Source organism: Alexandromys fortis, unplaced genomic scaffold, assembly GCF_014885135.2.
Source record: "Alexandromys fortis isolate MF-2015 unplaced genomic scaffold, M_Fortis_MF-2015_v1.1 scaffold_27, whole genome shotgun sequence".
NCBI classification, from domain to species: Eukaryota; Metazoa; Chordata; class Mammalia; order Rodentia; family Cricetidae; genus Alexandromys; species Alexandromys fortis.
Genome location: NW_026067952.1, coordinates 233,542 through 254,070, shown reverse-complemented (window position 1 = coordinate 254,070; position 20,529 = coordinate 233,542). Strand labels below are relative to the sequence as shown.

General features: G+C 48.1%; 2 protein-coding genes and 1 pseudogene across 2 annotated transcripts in view; all 3 read left to right on the top strand.

Annotated features, from left to right (window-relative positions):
- Nucleotides 1–13,720, top strand: part of Prpf6 (pre-mRNA processing factor 6) — a 54,974-nt gene extending 41,254 nt beyond the window's left edge. Inside the window, exons 13-21 of the mRNA XM_050151077.1 lie at nt 3,925–4,046; nt 5,628–5,766; nt 7,011–7,130; nt 7,499–7,675; nt 8,312–8,445; nt 9,606–9,697; nt 10,949–11,063; nt 12,942–13,068; nt 13,471–13,720. Coding sequence (XP_050007034.1) covers nt 3,925–4,046; nt 5,628–5,766; nt 7,011–7,130; nt 7,499–7,675; nt 8,312–8,445; nt 9,606–9,697; nt 10,949–11,063; nt 12,942–13,068; nt 13,471–13,623 — 1,179 coding nt within the window. The 3' untranslated portion in view covers nt 13,624–13,720. The remainder of the gene's footprint in view (nt 1–3,924; nt 4,047–5,627; nt 5,767–7,010; nt 7,131–7,498; nt 7,676–8,311; nt 8,446–9,605; nt 9,698–10,948; nt 11,064–12,941; nt 13,069–13,470) is intronic.
- A 775-nt stretch (nt 13,721–14,495) lies between these two features.
- Nucleotides 14,496–17,694, top strand: CUNH20orf204 (chromosome unknown C20orf204 homolog). Its single transcript, XM_050150881.1, has 4 exons — nt 14,496–14,561; nt 16,864–17,127; nt 17,227–17,379; nt 17,542–17,694. The coding sequence occupies exons 1-4, from the start codon at nt 14,496–14,498 to the stop codon at nt 17,674–17,676; spliced, it is 618 nt and encodes a 205-aa protein (XP_050006838.1). The 3' UTR covers nt 17,677–17,694.
- Nucleotides 17,695–20,336: 2,642 nt separating this feature from the next.
- On the top strand, nt 20,337–20,436 carry LOC126507169 (uncharacterized; annotated as a pseudogene).
- The last annotated feature ends 93 nt before the right edge of the window (nt 20,437–20,529 follow it).

Here is a 20,529-nt window from a genome sequence, read left to right as displayed (position 1 = left end):
AATCCTTCCTTAGTCTCCCAAGTGCAAAGTTTACAGACAAAAGAGCATCCAAGCCAAAATAATGAACACTGTTTTCCACTGATATGGTTGTTTCTAGGGTATATGCCAAGTGATTTTCTGTTTTGATTTGGCTTTTGGCTTTTCAAAACATATTCATATATATATGAATATATGAGTGGTTTGGCTTCATGTGCACCACATGTGTGTCTGGTGCTCACAGAGGCCAGAAGAGGGCATCAGATCCTCTGGAATTAGAGAAGGTTGTGCAGAGTCCTCTGGAAAGGCAGCCAGTGCTTCTAACTGCTAAACTAAGTTTTCAGCCCCCACTTTTATTCTTTTAAGATAACATCTGTTGTAGACAAGTCTGGTCCTTACACTTCTTGGGTAGCTGAGGATGATCCTTACTTTACCTCCCACATACTAGAAGTATAGGTGTGAACCAATATGCCTGATTTATTTTTTTTCTTTTTTTTTAATATTTATTTATTTATTATGCATACAATATTCTGTCTGTGCATATGCCTGCAGTTCAGAAGAGGGCACCAGACCCCATTACAGATGGTTGTGAGCCACCATGTGGTTGCTGGGAATTGAACTCAGGACCTTTGGAAGAGCAGGCAATGCTCTTAACCACTGAGCCATCTCTCCAGCCCTTTTTTTTTTTTTTTAATATGCCTGGTTTATGTGGTGCTAGAGATTGAACCCAAGACCTTGTAAATGGCTGGCCGTGAAGCATTCTGCCAGTGGAGGAGCTCCATCCCCAGTCTTTGCTTTTGGTTTTCTGAGAAAAGATCTTGCTGTGTAGCCTAGGGTGGTTTTAAACTTGTGATCCTCTTTCCTCAGCCTCTCGCTCAGCTCATAAGTTTTTAGTTTGCTTACTATTTTTGCTACCAGGGATTAGACCCAGAGTCTAGTGCATGTTAGGTGAGTGTTGTACCACAGACCTAGATCCCCAGCCCTTAAAAACCTTCTGTGAGTTGAAACGACTTAGTAATGAAGGGCGTTCCTATTCACCTGGGTAGGCCAGTGCTTCGTCTTTCTCTGCAGACTGGTGTGACATTGTGACACAGAGCTCAGGTACAAGCTAGTTTACTCTTTGAGTCTGAAGGTAGGTCAAAGGGTTTCATCATATTGTAACTGGAAGTATCACTCGGTGGTAGAGCATATGCCTAGCATACACAAAGCATTAGATTCAACTTGCAGTACTAAAATACATACGTAAACTGTATACATATAGAAAACATAAACACATGCTCTCTGTGTTGTGAAAATTTCTTTGTATCTAAAGGAGCCTAGCACTTCCACAACTTCTTTGTTCTAAACCCAGAATTACGTGCTTTGCGTCTCTCTCCTTTACTGCCTTTGTTAGACACCTCTGAAGGTAACAAAAATGTGGGAAGGCCAGGAATGATTTCAGTTTGTTTGATGTAGTCTAGGGTAGCCTGAGCTCAGAATCCTCTTCAGCTTTCTGTGCTTCTGGAGGGCTGGGGTTTCAGGCAGGCAGTGTCATGCCCAGCTTTTCTCATTTTTTATTGTCACTTAACCACATTTACTCAGTAACTATAGCTGTTTTCTTTTTCATGCAAGAGTGAGAAGTAATGCTTCTAGTGTGCTTAGAAACAGGGGTCCTCCCCTAATACTGTTCTCTGGGCCCTGCACACCGTTACTTGGTGCTGTAGGCAGTTAAACCAGTAGAGGTTCTAAAAATCTTTGCAGCTGACCTTATTGTTTTGGTCAGCAGCCACACAGAAGGTTTTTCCTGTCTAGAGTCTGACCCCTCTAGATATTCATGGTCAGGATATAACCCTTCTTGAGTTCTCTGGTGGTCGAGTCAGAGTCAGGCTATGTGATATAGGAAGGATTGGGTCTGATCAAAATCTGGGCATACTTGTGTTCCTCCCACACCTGTTTCTACATACATTGTGGGTCTTGGACACTCCCAGGCTCATTGACATCTCTCTCTGTGAAGATACCTGACCATCTGAGGAGATGTGGGTGACCAGTTAACTTCCCTGTGGTGTATATGCAGCTGTGAGTACAGCTCTACCTGGAATGTTTTACTGTGTAGGTCTGTCTGGCCTGGAACTCACTGTGTAAGCCCGACTGGCCTCAAACTTGCAGAGATCCTCCTGCCTCAGCCTTCCAAGTACTGGAATTAAAGGTGTGTACCACCACACCCAGCTCCACTCAGGCAATTTTGTCATTTACAGTTGTAATAGTTTGTCCCTAGTGGCCATTACATTAACTTGACCCCAGGTTCATACTCCTTTTTATTGTTGTTGTTGTTTGTTTGTTTTTCCAAGATGGTTTCTCTGTGTATCCCTGGCTGTTCTGGAACTCCCTCTGTTCAGGCTGGCCTCAAACTCAGAGATATACCTGCCTCTGCCTCCTGAGTACTGTCTGCAGAACACAGAAGGAGATCTTAGTCTTCTGTGAACCTAAAAACAGGTGTCTGAACCTGCCCAGTTTGTTGTTGGGTCTCATGGTCACCATGAAGATCAGCTAAACTAGTTCTCACTGGAGCTGTCACTGCATTTGGCGACTGCCTTTGTTATTTGATGTTACCTATCACTAAAAAAATTTTGAATGTGTATGTGTGCGTGTGTATATGCTACAGCATGTATGCAAAAGTCAGAAGACAGCTTGCATGGGACTTGATTATTTCTTTCTATGTGAATCCTGTAAGTTAAACTCAGCTGTCAGGCTTGGTGCTATGTCCCTTAACCTGAGCCATCCTGCTGATCCATTACCTATCACTTTTTTTCTATTTTGTTTTATTTTATGTGTATTGGTATTTTGCTTGCGTGTGTGCACTGTGTGTGTATTTAGTGCTCTAGGGGACTTAGAAGTGCTGGATCCCATGGGACTGGAGTAACAGACAGCTGTTGTGGGCCACCATGCGGGTGTTGGCAGTCAAACTCTTGGGTCTTCTGGAAGGACAACTAGTACTCTTAACTGCTGAGCCATTTCTCCAGCCCCTACCTGTTACTTTATGTATATGAATGTTGAGGGTTTTTTAAGACTTATATTTAGTTTTGCACATGTGTGTATATATGTGTATATATATACACATACACACATATACATATATATGTGTGTGTGTGTACATTTGCTGTGTGTCTGCAGATACCTGCAGAGGCCAGAGGACGGTGTCATATGCCCTAGAGTTGGAGTTTTGGGTGAATTACCTGATTTGAGTGCTGGGAACCAAATTTGGATCCTCTGTAAGAATAGCAAGTGCTCTTAACCACTGAGTAATCTCCCCAACCCCTAAAATCACTTGAATATAAAACAAAAAACAAACAAACAAAAAAATCCTAGAGGATCCAGACCTGATGGTACCAGAGCTATTCAGAAAGCTGAGATTGCAGATTGGTTTCCAAATAACAGATAGAAAGGGCAAGGAGTGTAGCTGGGTGGTAGAACATTTGTTTACCATTACAAGGCCCTGGTGTTGGAGGATGGGGTGAGGGTGGGGAAACTTAAAGGAAGCAGAGCCTAGTGGTGTCTGCTGTGATTTTACTAGATTGGTGGGCTTCTCATCCTCTTTATGTTGTTTTGTCTTGTACAGGTTTTGAATGGCTTAAACTTTTTAATGGAAAATACATAGTAGTCTTAATAAAAAGCAGCATGCAAGGAGGGCTGGAGAAATGGCTCAGAGGTTCAGATCATTGATTGTTCTAATTCCTGTCTGTAACAAAATCTGGTGCCATCTTCTGGACTTATATATAGGCAGAACACTATAAATAAAAAATAATTTTAAAAAAGAGCAAATAAAACTCAATGAAGAGATTATTTATAAAGTAGTGTGCAATGATACACACACACACACACACACGAGTGCACATTTGTTACTTGAGGTCATTACTTATCATCTGCCCCATGCAGTTCTAAACCATTTTCCTCATAGTGTCTCTTTTCTAGTGTGTGGCTCACAATGCCCTGGAATGTGCACGAGCCATCTATGCCTATGCCCTACAAGTCTTCCCCAGCAAGAAGAGTGTGTGGTTACGAGCTGCATACTTTGAGAAGAACCATGGTACCAGGTATGTAGTCAGTTTCCACTTTCTATCTGCATGGTACTGGATTCAAACCTCGCTTTCCTGAAGCTCAACCAGTGACAGTTTTGGGTCTGTCCCTCTGTGATCATGAACAAGTTACAGTGAGAGTAGATACTTCTGTGGCCCTTGGGACTCTGGAACAGTCTCATTCTTTATAGCCCTTCTGTGATTTGATTATCACTTTGATAGTTGAGAAACGAAGGCATGAAGGAAGCCTGTCCTTTACTAGTGCCGCGTGGGTCTAGGAGTGTCCAGTGCAGGCTGTCAGTGCTTGGGCACTGTCTTCAGCAGTGGGCGGGACAGTGTCAGGGCCCATGCGGTCTGTTTTTCATTTAAGCTGCACTGGCTTTCTGGGGTTTAGCTGGTTTTTGTACACAGAAGGAGGTCCCTGACAATTTTCTTTAATTGTACTCTTTAATTGGAAAAACCTTTGGGTCTGCCTTATTGGCTGTAAATGCTGATTAAATTAGGCATTGCAGTTTCTTGTTTTAAATATGTAACTCCCTGGGGTATTTGGACTCAGGTTCCTGAGCACCCTATAGCATTCTCTCTTGGGTCCTCAGCTCTTCCCTGTGTTGGGTGGGCACGGACCTTACTGGTTCACAGACATTGCAGCTGGGACTTTGAGCCCTTGTTTCTTTTCTGGTGTTAGTTAATGTTAGTTTCTACAGGGCCTCTTCCTACCCTGCCAGCTGGCTGGTATTTCAGAGTTAACTCCTTAGGGAGCTTGAGAACTTTCTGAAATGATCCTGATGACTCACCCTGTAGAATGTCACTTGGTTCAGTCTTAAGTGCTGATTTGCATGGGATTCTATCATGTCAGGTGTGGGTTGAGACCTCATGACTCATGCCCAAAATGTACACTGCTATTTACTCAAGTGTTTTAATGGTCAGTTTCCTCCTACTAACCTGTTTTTTCTTTGCTGCTAACTTACACACTGATAAAGTCATCAATATTTGGGCCCAGGGCTGTGGGAAACTTAGTGTTGCTTCTGTAGGCACTTTCTGTGTGATAGTTTTGTGTGTTCTTTCACTTGCTGCTGAACACATGAGGCCCATGGGGGTCATCAGTGAAGGTGTTATGACCAAGAGGTGGTGGACCATAGATAATCCAGAGATTTCATACCCAGTATCCAAGGCTGACAAGTATTCTTTCTCAATAGTGTTCTAAAATCACTCTCAATAAGACCTCTTTTTGAGGGGAGGGAGGAGTTATGGGTGTCAGGGACCTTAATCTTTGTCAGCGAATCCAGGGTGTCCTCTGTGCTTCAAGATAAAAGGGCCTTCGCTGTCCCCAGACTGCCATGTTATCACTGCCCCCAGGATACATGACTGTAAAAGGCTCTGCTGTTTAAACAATGCTCTGCTTTATAGAGCCCACTTCAGTAGTTGATTTTCGATTTTTTTATGGGAAAGAAAGATTTCCCCACACTCTCCCCATTGTAAAATCTCATAAATCATTAATAGTATCGAACTTTGGAGTGGTAACTGTCTTTTCAGCATCTTGATGGCTGTATGCTCTCATTTATGGCCTTGACCCTAGTGACTGTGGCCTCTGTTTTGCAGGGAGTCTCTGGAAGCACTCTTGCAGAGGGCTGTGGCCCACTGCCCCAAGGCAGAGGTGCTGTGGCTCATGGGTGCCAAATCGAAGTGGCTGGCGGGGGATGTGCCTGCAGCAAGGAGCATATTGGCCCTGGCCTTCCAGGTAGGTGAAGGATGCCTGTGCTGGGAGGGGCCATGAATATAGCTCTGTTTTGGTCCTTCTGTGGCCCTAGAACTTACCCTGTGCATATTCCTTGGGATATACCATGGTCTGGTCTAGAGACCCTGGATTGTTCGGGTGCCTCGTCTATGGGGCCAAAGCATGAGGAACACCCCAACCAGCAACACTGACCTCTAGTCCCTTTTACTTCCTATGACTATAGGCCAGGTATTCCAGAGTACAAGACTTACATTAGTAAGGCCAGGTAGTCCAGGGTACAAGACTTAGATTAGTAAGGCCAGGTAGTCCAGGGTACAAGACTTAGATTAGTAAGGCCAGGTAGTCCAGGGTACAAGACTTACATTAGTAAGCTACCTGGGTGCTTTAGTGCCTTTGTGAGACTGGAGTTACAGATATGCATTGCCATGCCTGGCTTTTGTCTGGGCGCCCAGCGAGCACTTTTTCCACTGAGCCATTTCCCTAGTCTACATGTAGCATTTAAAAAAGCATTTTTACCACAAAAAAAAATCCTAATATTTTATGATAACATGTGTTAAATTCTTTTTGGTGGGTTACAGTGCTATAATAAAGGTCAGTCTGGTATCATAGCCCAGGGCAACAGTAAAATTTGACCCAGAAGCGCTACCTCGGGTCCGTCTTTTGCTCCAGCTGTCACCTGGAGAGACACAGGAACAAGGGGTGGTGCTGTGTGGGATAATCAGTTTTCTCCTCTAGTTGTGTGCTAGAATTCTAGGGTGGTTCTCTTTTCACATAACCATAGACACCTTGGCCATGTTGCAGAAATATCTAAGGAGGCTAGGTACAAGTTTTGAGGACACCACTTTTATGTCCCCTGAACTATGAGTTTGTATAGCTTGGTCTATGCCTGTGGGAGCCTTTACACAGCATTATCTGTATCTTGATCTACCCTGACCACATGGGCATGCTGGTATGGCTAGCTGAGGGGAAGGGATGAAGTTAGATATACAGGCCCTGACACAGAGATGTGAGTGATCTACTCAGGGTTTGGGAGGAGTCTAGAGGGGTGTTGCTTCATCTCCGTACAAGAGTAAAAGCAGATGTGTTTTTTCCTTTATTTCCCAGGTAAGCTTACTGAGGTCTACATTCCCTAGCTTGCACCAGGAACGCACTAGTCCTGCATCAGGGCGAGGCCCAGCTTAGTTCCCACTGCTGTTCCTGATTAAGTGTGATCTAGCCCTGGTGATGCAGCTGTGCTTGTTCTCCAGGCCAATCCTAACAGTGAAGAGATTTGGCTGGCGGCTGTGAAGCTGGAGTCAGAGAACAATGAATACGAGAGAGCCCGGAGGCTGTTGGCCAAAGCACGGAGCAGTGCACCCACTGCCCGAGTGAGTGGTGACTGGTGGGTGGGGCATGGTTGGCAGGGTGCCTCTTGGCTCATCCATTGCATTGGGAAGGAGTGAGATGAGTAGGACATGTTATTGGGCTTTACAATGCATTTCTTCAGCCGGGCGGTGGTGGCATATACCTTTAATCCCAGCACTCGGGAGGCAGGGGCAGGTGGAGCTCTGTAAATTCGAGGCCAACCTGGTGTACAAAGCAAGTTCCAGGATAGCCAGGGCAACATAGAGAGACTCTGTCTCAAACAGACGTGTGTGAAAGATGTCTATGAATTCAAGTGTGTGATGGAAAGGTCGTTAGCATCCAGATAAATGGTGGGAAAGCTCTGGTGTGACGGTGCTGGTCTGCTCTGCAGGTGTTCATGAAGTCTGTGAAGCTGGAGTGGGTGCTGGGGAACATCACTGCTGCGCAGGAGCTATGCGAGGAGGCGCTGAGGCACTATGAGGACTTCCCCAAGCTGTGGATGATGAAGGGGCAGATTGAGGAGCAGGGAGAACTGATGGAGAAGGCCCGGGAGGCCTACAATCAGGGGGTGAGTGAGCCTCTGTGAAATGGTGGCACACACTTTTAATTCCAGTACTCAGGAGGCAGAGGCAGACAGATCTTTGTGAATTCTGGTCCAGCCTGTTCTACAGAGTGAGTTCCAGGACAGCCAGGGCTACACAGAGAAACCCTGTCTGGGGCAGGGTGGGGGTGTCTTAGGGAACTCAGCACTGGTCAATTCCCCACACTTTTGAACAAAGTGGAAGGACCAGTTTATGATAGAACTTTGTGCTTGGGACTGAACCTTTATCCTTCATTTTTCTACAAAGCTGCATACCCTATATTTGGGATGTATGGGATTTGGTACATCCAAAGTAGTATAACATACATTTGATGTATGCTTGTGTATGCACATGGCCACATACATGCAAGTATGCATCCTGTATACACGTGTGCATGACACATGTCTACAGACATTCTTTGTGTACACGTACATAATACAACTACACACAGTAAACTGCTACACACCGCATGTGCACACAACAGAGCCATGTCTGTAAACCCATGTCAAGAGTATGAAGTACATGTCTAACAGCCTCAAAAGCGTTCTTGGAAACTTACCTCAGTTCTCACAATTTCATGGATGCTTTCTGAACTCTTATTTTGCTGTATTTTTTGGTCACAGCTGAAGAAATGTCCTCACTCCACACCACTGTGGCTGTTACTTTCCCGGCTAGAGGAAAAAATTGGACAGCTGACTCGTGCTAGGGCCATTTTGGAAAAGTCTCGTCTAAAAAACCCAAAGAATCCTGGGCTATGGTGAGTCCTTGGTAGTTGGCTCAGCTTCCACGTTCAGCCCAGGCTCCTGGGCACAGCAGTAAGTGACAGCCTCTGTGAGGAGTCACAGTGCCTGCCTTGGTTGAGCTGGGTCAGGATGGGGAGTGGGCTTCTCGTGAAGGACTCTCAGATGTAAGGAATGAAACTGAGAAAGTGGATTATAGAAGAGGTAACATAGGCAAGACTTTGAGGAACATGAAGACACTCACCAGAGGGAGCAGAGTGTGGTGGTGAGCACCTGTAATCCTGGTACCTGGGAGGCTGAAACAGAAGGGTGGTGAGTTATGCCAGCTTGGGCCACGTTGTGTTACAGGTAATGCCTGCAGAGTCCAGCTAGTGTAGCGATAGGAGCGGCGAGGCTGCGTCCCCGGTACCCGGCCGCCCGCATGGCTAGGTTATGCCCCAAAATAATTATATGGAAACTGTATTTTTGTAAACATAAGGGAGAAAGAAGCTTAATCAAGGAGTCGCCATGATTCTCCCGGCTCCAGACAAACACAAGTTAAGATCCTCCCTGATAAGCCAGCTCATGGGCTACACAGAATATTAAAAATGGGTTAGAACAATATATAAGAGCTAACCAATAAGAGGCTACAGATAACGGGCCAAACAATGTTTAAAAAAATACAGTTTCCATATAATTATTTCGGGGCATAAGCTAGCCATGCGGGCGGCCGGATGCCGGGGACGCAGCCCCGCCGCTCATAATGCAACAAGCTAGGGGTTAGGCTGGAATGAGAGAGAACATTGCTGAGCAGGGGTAGTTCTTAGGTCTGGGCTTGTTCTGATATCTTCACTTATATCTGGGTCCCCAGACCTGTGGGGTCTGGGATCTCAGGTGGGGCTGCTGCTTGCAGTATGGAATTCCAGCCTCCTTCCAGGAGGTTCAGTGCAGGAGGACTTGCTGAGTAAGCCTGGCAATCTGAACTTGATCCATGGAGCCCATTGAGGCAGTGGTGGGAGCAGTTTCCAAAAGTGATCCTCTGATTTCCACATGTGTGTGGTGGCACATATACACGTGCGTGACAACAATAATAAAGTAAAAAATGTAAAAGCCTTTAAAAGGGCATCTGGCAGAAGGCCAGCTGGAGTAGTGCTTGTGCTGTGATAGGGGCTGGGACATCCCTGGGCTGTCTTCCTAGGTTGGAGTCAGTGCGACTGGAGTACCGTGCAGGGCTGAAGAACATTGCCAACACGCTCATGGCCAAGGCACTGCAGGAGTGCCCCAATTCTGGTAAGGGCTTCGGGCTCTCTAGTATAGCACAGAGGAAATCTGTGGGATGAGATTGATTGACTCCCAATGACTCCTTTAAGATGCAGTCTGTGTGTCCCATTTTAGTCTAGCTTCACTGATTCGGTTATAAAGAACTTCAGACTCAATCCTCAGTCTCAATATGGGAGAGTTTGATTTCATGTTCTGAAGCACCATCATTTTTTTTCTTAACCAAATTTAACTTCTATTTATTATTTTACTTACATGTGGTATATAAGAATGTAGCTGGGTAGTGGTAGTGCACGCCTTTAATCCCAGCACTCGGGAGGCAAAGGCAGATGGATCTCTGAGCTTGAGGCCAGTCTGGTCTACAGAGCAAGTTCCAGGACAACCATAAATACACAGAGAAACTGTGTCTCACAGGGGTGGGGGTGGGGGTAAAGAAATGTATATGTCACTTGAAAAAAATTGGAATTTTAAAAGGAGGATATAAAGATTGCCTCCAACCTAATATTCAGGAATTTCTTTTCTTAGTGTTTGAAGTATTTCTTTGTTATTATACAGAATTGAATTAAAGTTCTAGTAGGTATTTGATACCTTTTGGGGGGATGGGGGACAAGGTTTTATGTAGCCTGGAGTGGTCTCAGACTCACTATATAATAAAGGCTGGCACTGAATTCTTTACTCTTCTGACTCCACTTCCCAAGTATTAAATTACAAGCCTGTGTCACCATGCCTGGCTACAGTTTTTTTGTTGTGGTGCTGATAGTGGTAGCTTTTTTGTTTTGTTTTTGCTTTTTTTGCTCGACTCTTACTTTGTAACGTAGGTTGGCTTCTAAATCATGATCATCCTACTTGAGCTCTTGGCTTCTCAAGTGCTGGGATTACAGGCACGTGTCACAAGCCTAGTTATCATCTCTGCGTGCGTGTGTGTGCGTGCGTGCGTGCGAGTGCAGGTGTGTGTTTCAAGGCAGGGAGTCTCTGTGCAGCCCCTGCTGTCCGGAAGCTGTAGTCTATTTTTAAAAGCGGTGTGCGATAGCGCTTTCAGATTGCCGTTGCCTGTTGCCTGCTCGCTGACTGAGTGAGAGTGAAAACTTGAGGCTGCCATACAGAGCACTGTCCAGTCTGCTCTGGCAAGGCCGCTGCAATTCAGGAGGTTGCTGGGTAGGTTGAGGCCCTTGTGTCTGCCTTCAGGACACTCCTTTTAAGGCAGCCTGAGAGGGAGGGTGCATTTCTATGGTGGAAGGGCAAAATTCTGCTTCTGAATTTCAGGTATCCTGTGGTCTGAAGCTGTTTTCCTTGAGGCAAGGCCCCAGAGAAAGACCAAGAGTGTGGATGCCCTGAAGAAATGTGAACATGACCCCCATGTGCTTTTAGCTGTGGCTAAGTAAGTAGTAGTTCTTTGGGGGTTGCTTATCCTTGGGGGTCCTGGTGTAGTTTTGCCAACATCTTTGTCTGGCCATGCTGACTTTGCAGAGTGAGCTGCTTGGGCCTCAGCCGCCAGAACTCCTGCTTCTGTCTTCTTGAGGTGTTGAGGGACTGTCTAAACACCTGTCTGGTTACCTGTCTTCTCAAGCTTTTTCTCAGCCCCAGGCTTCTGGTGGGAACTGTTCTCTTTGTTTCAGTACCAGATGGGGCCTGGATTATATGCTGGACAGATTTGTTGATATTCCAACTAGAATTTAAGTATTAAGCAAAACCCCTTTGAAGGGGCTTCAGCCAAGAAGTTTTTACTTTCCTTGTGTTAGCAGAACTCAGACCCTTTCAGCTGGTCCTGGGACTAACCCTGGCTATAATCCGTCATCTTGTTTAGCCATGGATCATCTGTGATTTCCTGTTACCTCCCAGCACAGGATTGTGCCAGTGGTGGTGATGAAGGCAGAGCCTTAGAACCAGTTTGGTTCTGTTTGAGTGGCACTGAATACCCAGGGTCTGGTGCAACTGCCTTCACAATCCTGCTTGGGCACCTTTGTTATCTGTGGCCCTAGCAGATGAGGGAGGCTTTAGACCCAGCCTTCCTAGCCTGGGCTTCCTTTTCCCAGTGTAACTTCTATATGTCCTCAGACAGAGCGGCCATAAACTTTACAAAGGCTTTGTTAAAGTAAATAAGTCACTCCTTGCTGTCCCCAAGCTGATGATCCATGTGCCCTCTATCTTGAGTTTATGCTCTTTAAATCACAGTTTATCTAACACCAAGCAATTAAGAGCACTACATGGCTTAAAAAACAATCAAGTTATCAGCATGAAATTACCCCATTTGGTACCTGAGCACAGCTCACACAGCTGCCTACGGTGGAAAGGTTAGTTGTGCTCCAGCTGCCTCAGTAAGGGAGGGAGGGTGAATCAAGCCCAAGTCCTCAGACTGCAAAAGGCTTCTCCACAGCATGCTGGGCCATCTTTCCCATTGTTCATCCTGCTATCCTGTACTAACTGCCAGCTGGAGAAGGGAGCCATGGAGACCCTGGTTTGGGTCCTGTCCTGTCCTTTTCCTTTTCCTTTTTCCCCTCTCCCCTCTCCCCTCTCCCCTCTCCCCCCTCTCCTCTCCTCTCCTCTCCTCTCCTCTCCTCTCCTCTCCTCTCCTCTCCTCTCCTCTCCTCTCCTCTCCTCTCCTCTCCTCTCCTCCCCTCCCCTCCCCTCCCCTCCCCTCCCTTCCCCTCTCCTCTCCTCTCCTCTCCTTTCCTTTCCCCTCTTCTGTCTTCCTTCCTTCCTAAATTTTGTGTTTGTTTTTTTGTTTTGTTTTTGAGATAAGGTTTTTTTTTTGGTAGCCCTGGTTACCCTAGAATTCTCCCTGTAGACCAGGCTGGCCTCAGACTCAGAGATCTCCCTGCCTCTGCCTTCCAAGTGCTGTGTGTGTTTAAAGGCATGTGCCCCCACACCCCAGAGCTGACCTTTGGGACCCATCTTTGTGTTTCTGTTTGCTCATGCTGCTACAAGGGACTGGACAAGGCAGGATACTCCAGGGTTTATATGTTGTTGAAGAACAGTCTGAAATTTCAGGTTTTTATAATCAGTCTTAATGTTTGTTAAAGTTAGTTTCATATTTATTTGACCCAGAAAAAATATTAGGTTTAAGAAGTTGAGATGTTATTGTGTGTAAATGTTATAAAAAGCAGTGGGGGTCAGTGAAGGACCTGGAGTGATCTCCAGGTATTCCTGGACCATGGCTCAGGCCTTCTGTAACACATGCCTGGGTTTGTGGATCTCACTAGGAACTAGATGCAGCTGACTCCCAATCCCAGCAGGCACTATCCTTATCCCATAACAGGCTGTTCTGGAGTGAACGAAAGATCACTAAGGCACGGGAGTGGTTCCACCGCACTGTGAAGATTGACTCAGATCTGGGGGATGCCTGGGCCTTCTTCTACAAATTTGAACTGCAGCATGGCACTGAGGTGAGGCTATCCTAGGATACCAGTGTGCAGTGATATCCTGCCTGTTCCCCTAGACATTAGAAAGCTCATGGGGAAGGGGAATAGGAAGTGGCCAGGACCAGCAGCTCGTTCCCAGTTGAGGTTTGTTGAAGCCATGCTCATAAGGCAAGGGTGTCCAGGATGTCCTGGGCCTCTCATTGGAAGTAATAGCCAGACCATGTCAAGTCCAGGAAGTACCTAGCTCAGAGATGATGCGCCTAGGGTTCTGATACAGTTCAGCACACAGGTGCATGGACTTGGATGCCATGTTCCCCAAGAGGAGGGGATAGCTTGAACTCTGCTGGGGCCAGATCTGCAAGGGGACAGACAGGCAAGGCTCAGTGTGTACCTAACTCTACCTAAAGTACCCTTTGGTCTCTCCAGGAGCAACAGGAAGAGGTGAGGAAGCGCTGTGAGAATGCAGAGCCCCGGCATGGAGAACTGTGGTGTGCTGTGTCCAAGGATATCACCAACTGGCAGAGAAAGATTGGGGAAATACTAGTGCTGGTAGCCGCCCGTATTAAAAACACCTTTTGATGGGGTGGAGGACAGGGCCCTTTGGGGCAGCACATGGACAATGGACACAAACCCTATACTGTGTATCTCTCATTCATTAAAGATTTTTATAGAGTTATGTTGGGGCTAGGGTGTCTTTTTTTTTTCTGTTTGGTCTTTTGCTCCTATTCGCTTGAGTGGTGGTCATGGCCAGTCTGGTTTGGATATAGCCTCCTGCAAGTGCTTTTATGCTCCAGAAGAAGCATACTTGGGGTACCAAGGGCTTGCTGAGATAAGGACTTGGGAATGCAGGTTGTTTATAGAATGGGGGCTCCATCATGGGTCTATGGCACAGAGGCTGAAGGTCACGTGGGGACCAAGCTGTAAAAGAAGGAAAGGCTTAGAGAAGCTCCTATGTTTTGCAGGCATCTTTGCTTGCCTTGGGAGGTATGAGCTCACTGGCTTAGGGAAGTACCTCCCGTTCCTGTCCTGAGGAATATCTAGAATTCCTTGGATATTTCTACAGAGAGATCCATGGGGTTCCCTATGGTTAGCGACCATATACAGTGGTTCCTTTACAGTTGGAAGGGAAAGGACCTGACTACAGCATCAGGCTGTTGGGCTGCTGGTGGTTTCTGCTTCTTCTGACTGTTCCCATCTCTCAAACTGAGGGCATTGAAGCAGTTACCAAAGAAGATGCTTGGGTAATGTTTCCTGTAGGGTTGTGGAAAGGTCTGGTGAGCCTGTAATATCCTGGTTATTTTTCCTCTCTGTGCGAATGAAAGGTTTTTTGTTGTAGTTGTTGTTGCAGTTGCTGAGGTGATCAGCAACTCTTTGTGTATTGATGTAGGATGTCCTGTACACTCTGAATATGTGTTGCTCTTATTGGTTGATGAATAAAGCTGTTTTGGCCTATGGCAGGGCAGAATATAACTAGGAGGAGAAAGCCAGCAGCTGCCGGAGAAGATGCCAGAGCACCGGTAAGCCATGGGCCACATGTGATACAAAGATTAATAGAAATTGATTAATTTAATTGTAAGAACTGGCCAGTAATAAGCCTGAACCCTCAGCCAAACAATTATAATTAATATTATGCCTCTAAGTGATTATTTTATAAGTGGCTGCAGGACAGTAGAAAAGTCTCTGGCTACAGTGTATCACATTTATTTATTGGGGTGCCTGTATGCCACAGCATACTTGTGGAGGTCAGAGGACAACCTACAGGAGTCTTTTCTATTATTATGTTGGCTCCTGGGGCCAAACTCAGGTTGTCAAGGCTTTGCAGCAAGTGCCTTAGCCTGCTGGGCCATCTCACCAGCCCCACACCATTGCTTTCCTTCATCTGGAAGTTGAGCTTTGCTGAGCAGGAGATTAACTGTGTTCCAGAGGCTGCTGTGCTAGGGCAAAAGCAAAACAGCAACCCTGGGACAGGGCCTCCTACTCCTGGATGACCCCAAGGTCTAGAAGGATGAAGTGGGGCCAGCAGTAGAATTCGGGAAGTCCCAAGTTCCAGGCCTGCTGGAACAGGTCTGTCTGGATATGAACTGGGGACTAGTGGTTGGCCTGCCTATCAGGAGAGACTATTGCTCTCTGCCCATTGAGACGCAGGGGTCTCGATGGGGCTGGAGACTCAATCCCAGACCCAGAGCAGCCCTGGATCTGCTGCAGCAGGCAGCTGCTCTGCCCCAGAGTCAGGTTAATTGAAGTGACTGGAGAGAGGGTGGGGAGGGGCTAGGGGCAGGGCTGACTTACTGGACTTTCCTTCCCTCCTTTCTTGCTCCCTCCCTTCGTTGCTGGAGGAGCCAACTTCAAACGCCTCTCCACCTGCCCCCCCTACCCTGGCTCTCACCAGGGAGGCCCCATCAGCCGATAGAGGACCTGGTGTGACTGCCAGTTGCCTGTTTCATTGGCAGCCCAAAGACCCAGAGGACCCCAGGATCATGTGTGTGGCCTGCTAGAGGGAATAAGAGAAAGCCATCCTGAGAGGCCTATGGTGAGCAGTTGGGGCCTGGGGGACAGGGCTGGCCTGGGCCAAGAGTCTGGGCATGGGCACAACCAGGGGAGGCTGTTGCCCTGTGCCTCATAGGAACCCCCAGATGTTTATGGCAGTTCCAAGTAAAATTACCATTGTTAGTGCTTTTGTCTTGGCCTTCCTAGACCCCTTTCTCCTCATACTGGGTTAAGCCTGAGTTAATAGGCTCTCCCTAGCAGCCAGCCTGTCCCTTGTTGATGCTAGATGTCTTTCTAGGAGTCTCACTGGCCGAATTGGCTCTTGTTCTTAGTGTAGTTTGATGGGTTGTTTTCAGCACCCCTCCATTGGCCATGGTTTCAGATGACTTTCAAGAGGGTGCTACTCTATTTGTTCTTCAGTGTTGGTGCTGGTATCCGAGGCAGAAGCACCCACCCCCACCCACCTCTATGTGGGAGCTTGTGGTGTGTTCAGTTCAGCTTTCCTGCCAGGGCTGGGAAGCTGAGTCCTGTCGTTTCGCTGGGCTCACAAGATTAATTTTCTAGCCTAAGTAGGCTGGAGGCCTAGAGGCAGGTTTAGAAACTGCTCCATTTGGAGGAGCTGCCTCCCTGATGTCACCAGTCCTTTCCCGTTTGGGGTGGGGCTTTGCTTCTTCTGCTGTCTCCAGTGCTTCCTCCAGCCTTCCCCTTCCAGTGGGGGTCTTGGAGCTCTGAACCATTGTTTCTGCCCTAGTTGGTTTGGTTTGGTTTGGGGTTAGTGGAGGGGCAGGGTTGATTCCTGTGGCTGGTTGTAGCAGAACCATTGAGGAAGAGATTGGAGTTCCCATACTGCGTGAGAACAAAGTGGCACCACCCCCAGATCAGGGGTGAGGTCATCCTGGTGAGGCTGTACTCGCTTCTTGCTGTACCCCTTCTGATCCCACTCCCTGTACAAGGCCAGTCAGTGAGCCTTTGTGCATCCACGGTACTTAGGTGCTAACTTTTCTGCCTTTCCAATGTAGTGCCACCCCTTGTCTGTGGCACCTGTTCTCTGTCTCCTTCCTAGTCCTTCAGGGGTTCAGTGAAATATTTCCCCGTGCCCCAATACACACGCCACAAATGTTCACAGAACGTGGCACTATTTGGTGTTTAAGTCTCTTTTCTCTTCCCCAGGACTGCCAGGGTTTATCATAAGCCGTAGCTAGAGTCTGATGAAATTTTTGATCCTACCATCTCACAGATGAGGGGACACTCTTGTGGTGACTCCAAGTGTCTATGGAGCCACTGCTTGTGCTGGAAGCTTAGGTTCTCAACCCTACCTGGTGTCCCCTCCAGGTGCCCCCCAAGCCCACTCTCTACGTCCTACCAATGCTGCTGGCATTTCTTGAGTCGGCTCTGGGCTGGGCCGGGTCCCAGTCCTGCAGTGTCCAGGAGGTACTCCGGCACTACCAGGCTGTCATCTTCCAGGACTTGCAGGCTGCCATGCAATGGGCTGGGACGAGAGCCCAGCATACAGAGCCTGGGTCCCGGCGGCACCACCACCTGACTGGAGCTGGTGGAGGTCAGGGACAGCCAGGGGCCTCCTGTGATGCCCAGAAGGTATGGAGAGGTACCCCCACCTACACCTATCTGTACACCTACACCTTCCTCAGGCCCCATCCCCACCCCCGTCCTGCCTTTCCTCCCTTTCCGACTCAGGAGCGTAGCATCCTACTGTCTATTGAGTCCCTGGGTCAGACCCTTCTTGCGAGCGTGGCTGGAGTTCCCCACAATGCATTAGAGAAAGCGGCATGGACAGTAGCGGTGCGCACCAAGGCAGTGATGCACAGACACTGCCGGACATCCAGCAGGGTATGATTCCTCCACTGCCCTTCCACTAAGGACTGCCATACCAATGTCCCGAGGCTTTGGGCTCGAGTAACTCGCTTCCCTCGGGGCAGAGTACAGGTTGTGAGATAACGGCAAGGGTTCAGGATCTGTATGCACGCACTTACAACTGGTCCCCACAAGCAGATCCTGCAGCCCAAGAGGCGTCCAGAACAGCAGCGTCCCAGCCGGAGGAGGCTCCTGCTACGTGCCCTGCACGCTGTCGCCACCTGCTGGGAGAAGCTCTTTTCGCTGAGTGCCGTGGCCACCAGAGAATTCTAGCGCTGCCCCTGTCCTTATGCCCACATCTCACGGAAGACTGGAAGCAAGCTTTGGTTCATGTTTTGACAGTGCCCCCTCCTTTAGCTCATACTGCCTGCACTCAAAGGCCCAGGATGTGGAGAAGAGACCACACTCCTTCATGGCTATTCTTCCACATACCCAGTGAGGCCCCAATAAATGGAGTAAGTGGTGTGGCCTGATTCTTCTACCTTTGCCTGACTGGTTATTGGCCCTGGACCACCCAGGGATCGTGGCAATAGTTGTACCTCCCAGCGTCATACAGCAGGGGGTGTGGGTGGGACGTTGGACATGTCTTCACGTAGTGTCCAAGGCAGGGAAGCCCCAACCACCCCCCCCCCCACACACACACAACTTGGTTAGGGGTTTTAAAACGTCATGCATCCGTCCTGCCCAACACTGGACCGGAGGAGAGGGTGGAAATGGAGAGGAGGGGAAGGCTGAGCTTGGTGGATTTAGAGCAAAACAACCGGATAAAGGAAACAGGACTTAAAGGAAGCCAGCCTTGCTGCCCTGGCCACAAACTAGACCAGGCCATTTCCTGCTGCCCCTGGGGGATGGGCAGAATGGGGTGGGGGACAACTCCACAGGCTGCCCCAGACTTGTCTGTTAAACTGACTAGGCTGACCCCACTACCTACATAAGCCTAAGTGGAATGGTTCTAGCCCTGAACAGAAAGAGACAATGTCCCTCGGGCTCCTTGCCTCATCATAGTACCTTGCTCTGTGTCTGTCAAACAGGCAAACAAGAGACCGAAAAGACAGTGGTAGGGCAATCTACAAGAGCAAGAAATAGCCCAGAAGTTCTTCATGTCTCCATTGGTGCACATGTGGTCTGCCCAGTGGGACCTTTTGTTTCTTTCCACAGTTGAAGAAGCTGAGACATGGAAAGGGTGTAGGACCTTCGTTGATCACACAGGAGAGTTGGGATCAGCTTTGGACCCAGAGTGTGGTGTGTAGAAGAGAAATAGAGCTTTCTGGATATCAGTATGCATTTAAATAATTTGATTCAGATTTCTAATGGTCTCACAAGCTGCCTTGGAGCACATTTTGGTTCTGCTCCATGGGGTAGGAGAAGTACAAGTGTGGAAAAGTACAAGGTGGGGGCTTGCCAGAGAGCGCCTAAGTACACATACCTTCAGCAAAACCAAGCCTAAAACGATTGTGTGTGTGTGTGTGTGTGTGTGTGTGTGTGTCAGCTGTTGTGAGGGGACAAGGGGAAGCATGGGCCATTGCAGGATCCTAGCCCTACCAGGAAAATACCAGTGGAGGAGGGGCGGATGACTGTGGGCCTGGGCTGATGAGCTTTATTGGGCATGCTGGGGTATAGCCAATGGCCCAGTAGAGAAAAAGGCCCAATTTTGTTGAAATGTAAGCCATAGGGCAGCAGAACTTGACTAAAGAGTGGAGTCTGGAGAAAGTAACAGTCCGGGCACTGAGCTGGAAGAGAGCAATATGGACAGCCCTCCATGGAGATACCCATGTACCCATTTTGCAGGGCCACCTGTACTTATACTTGTCCCAACTTTAGATCCTACTGGGAAATCACTTGAATCGTAGTGAGCATTCCAGAGCCATCTTGCTGTCCAGTTCCACTGTTCAGAGCAGTCAGACTGGGGAGGTAAGGAACAGGGTGTCCTGACTCGCACCTTCAAATTAGGAAAAACCCAACAAGCCACGGTCTCCTGGGACTGGAGGTGAAGTAGACGCCTTGAGAATTTCGGGGAATAAATGTTGATGCCTAAACCCTGTACCAGACTGCACGTTTAAAGACCACCTGAATTCTGTGCCCATGGCTCTCTGCAGGAGCCCTGGACACATCAGCCTGTGGTTATCAACACACTGGAATGACTGTCCTCCTGCAGGATGAGGACAGGTACAGATTCAGGATCAGAGCTGAGGGACAACCAGAATGTTACTGAGACCCTAGGTCCTTTACTCTCAGCCCAGGGACCTAAGTGGAGGAGGCTCCCTGGAACTTCTTTGTAGTTGAGGGTAGGGCATCATCCTCCTTATGCACACCTAACGTGGCCCAGCGCAGAAACTGCCCCACAGTTGCTGGCTGCTGACAGCTAGAAAGACCTTGGAGATACTGAGGCTGAGACATGGAGCTGGAGACTACTGGTGCTGTCCAACCCCACACAAGCTTTCTCAGGGCCTGACTTTTCTGGGAGGTAGGGTGTGAGGATTACAGATGGGACCCCCCAAGGCACTGGCCAGGCCTGTGCAATTTCCTGCAGCCCAGGAAACAGGCCTCCATATGTAACCCTGGAAGACAGAGACTGGCAGGCTTTGAAGGGAGTCTGGGTACCACGGCCTCCCACGACTAGGAGCCTTTGAAAGAACATCTGGAACTTGGGCAACAGCTATGGATGACAAGCTAGTCCTTTGGTTTGCAAATCCCAAAGTTAATCTTGACTTTGCTACTTGTGTGTTAACAACCCCGCGCCACCTCCCATGATGCAGCAGGGAGCGAGGGCTGCAGCCTCTTCTGTGTTGGGACAGCATTTCCTATCCTGGCACCTACCACACTAGCATAGGAGTGTGGGTGAGCTGAATAAAGGGAGCAGTAAGAACGGGCATGAGTGCAGAGCCACCGTGAAGCATGTAGAGCTCTGAACTTAGCTGCAGTCCTAAAGTTGGGCTCACTTTGGCAGCACACACTAAAACGGGAGTGCTACAGAGATCAGCATGGCCGCTGTACAAGGATGGTGCACAGATTTGTGAAACATTCCATATTTTTTTCTAGTTACCAGCTCCTTGAATGGGAGACAATAAGTAGACCTGGGCCTGGTTCAAGTTCATCATCCTTAGGCCAATCCATTGGTAGGTATCA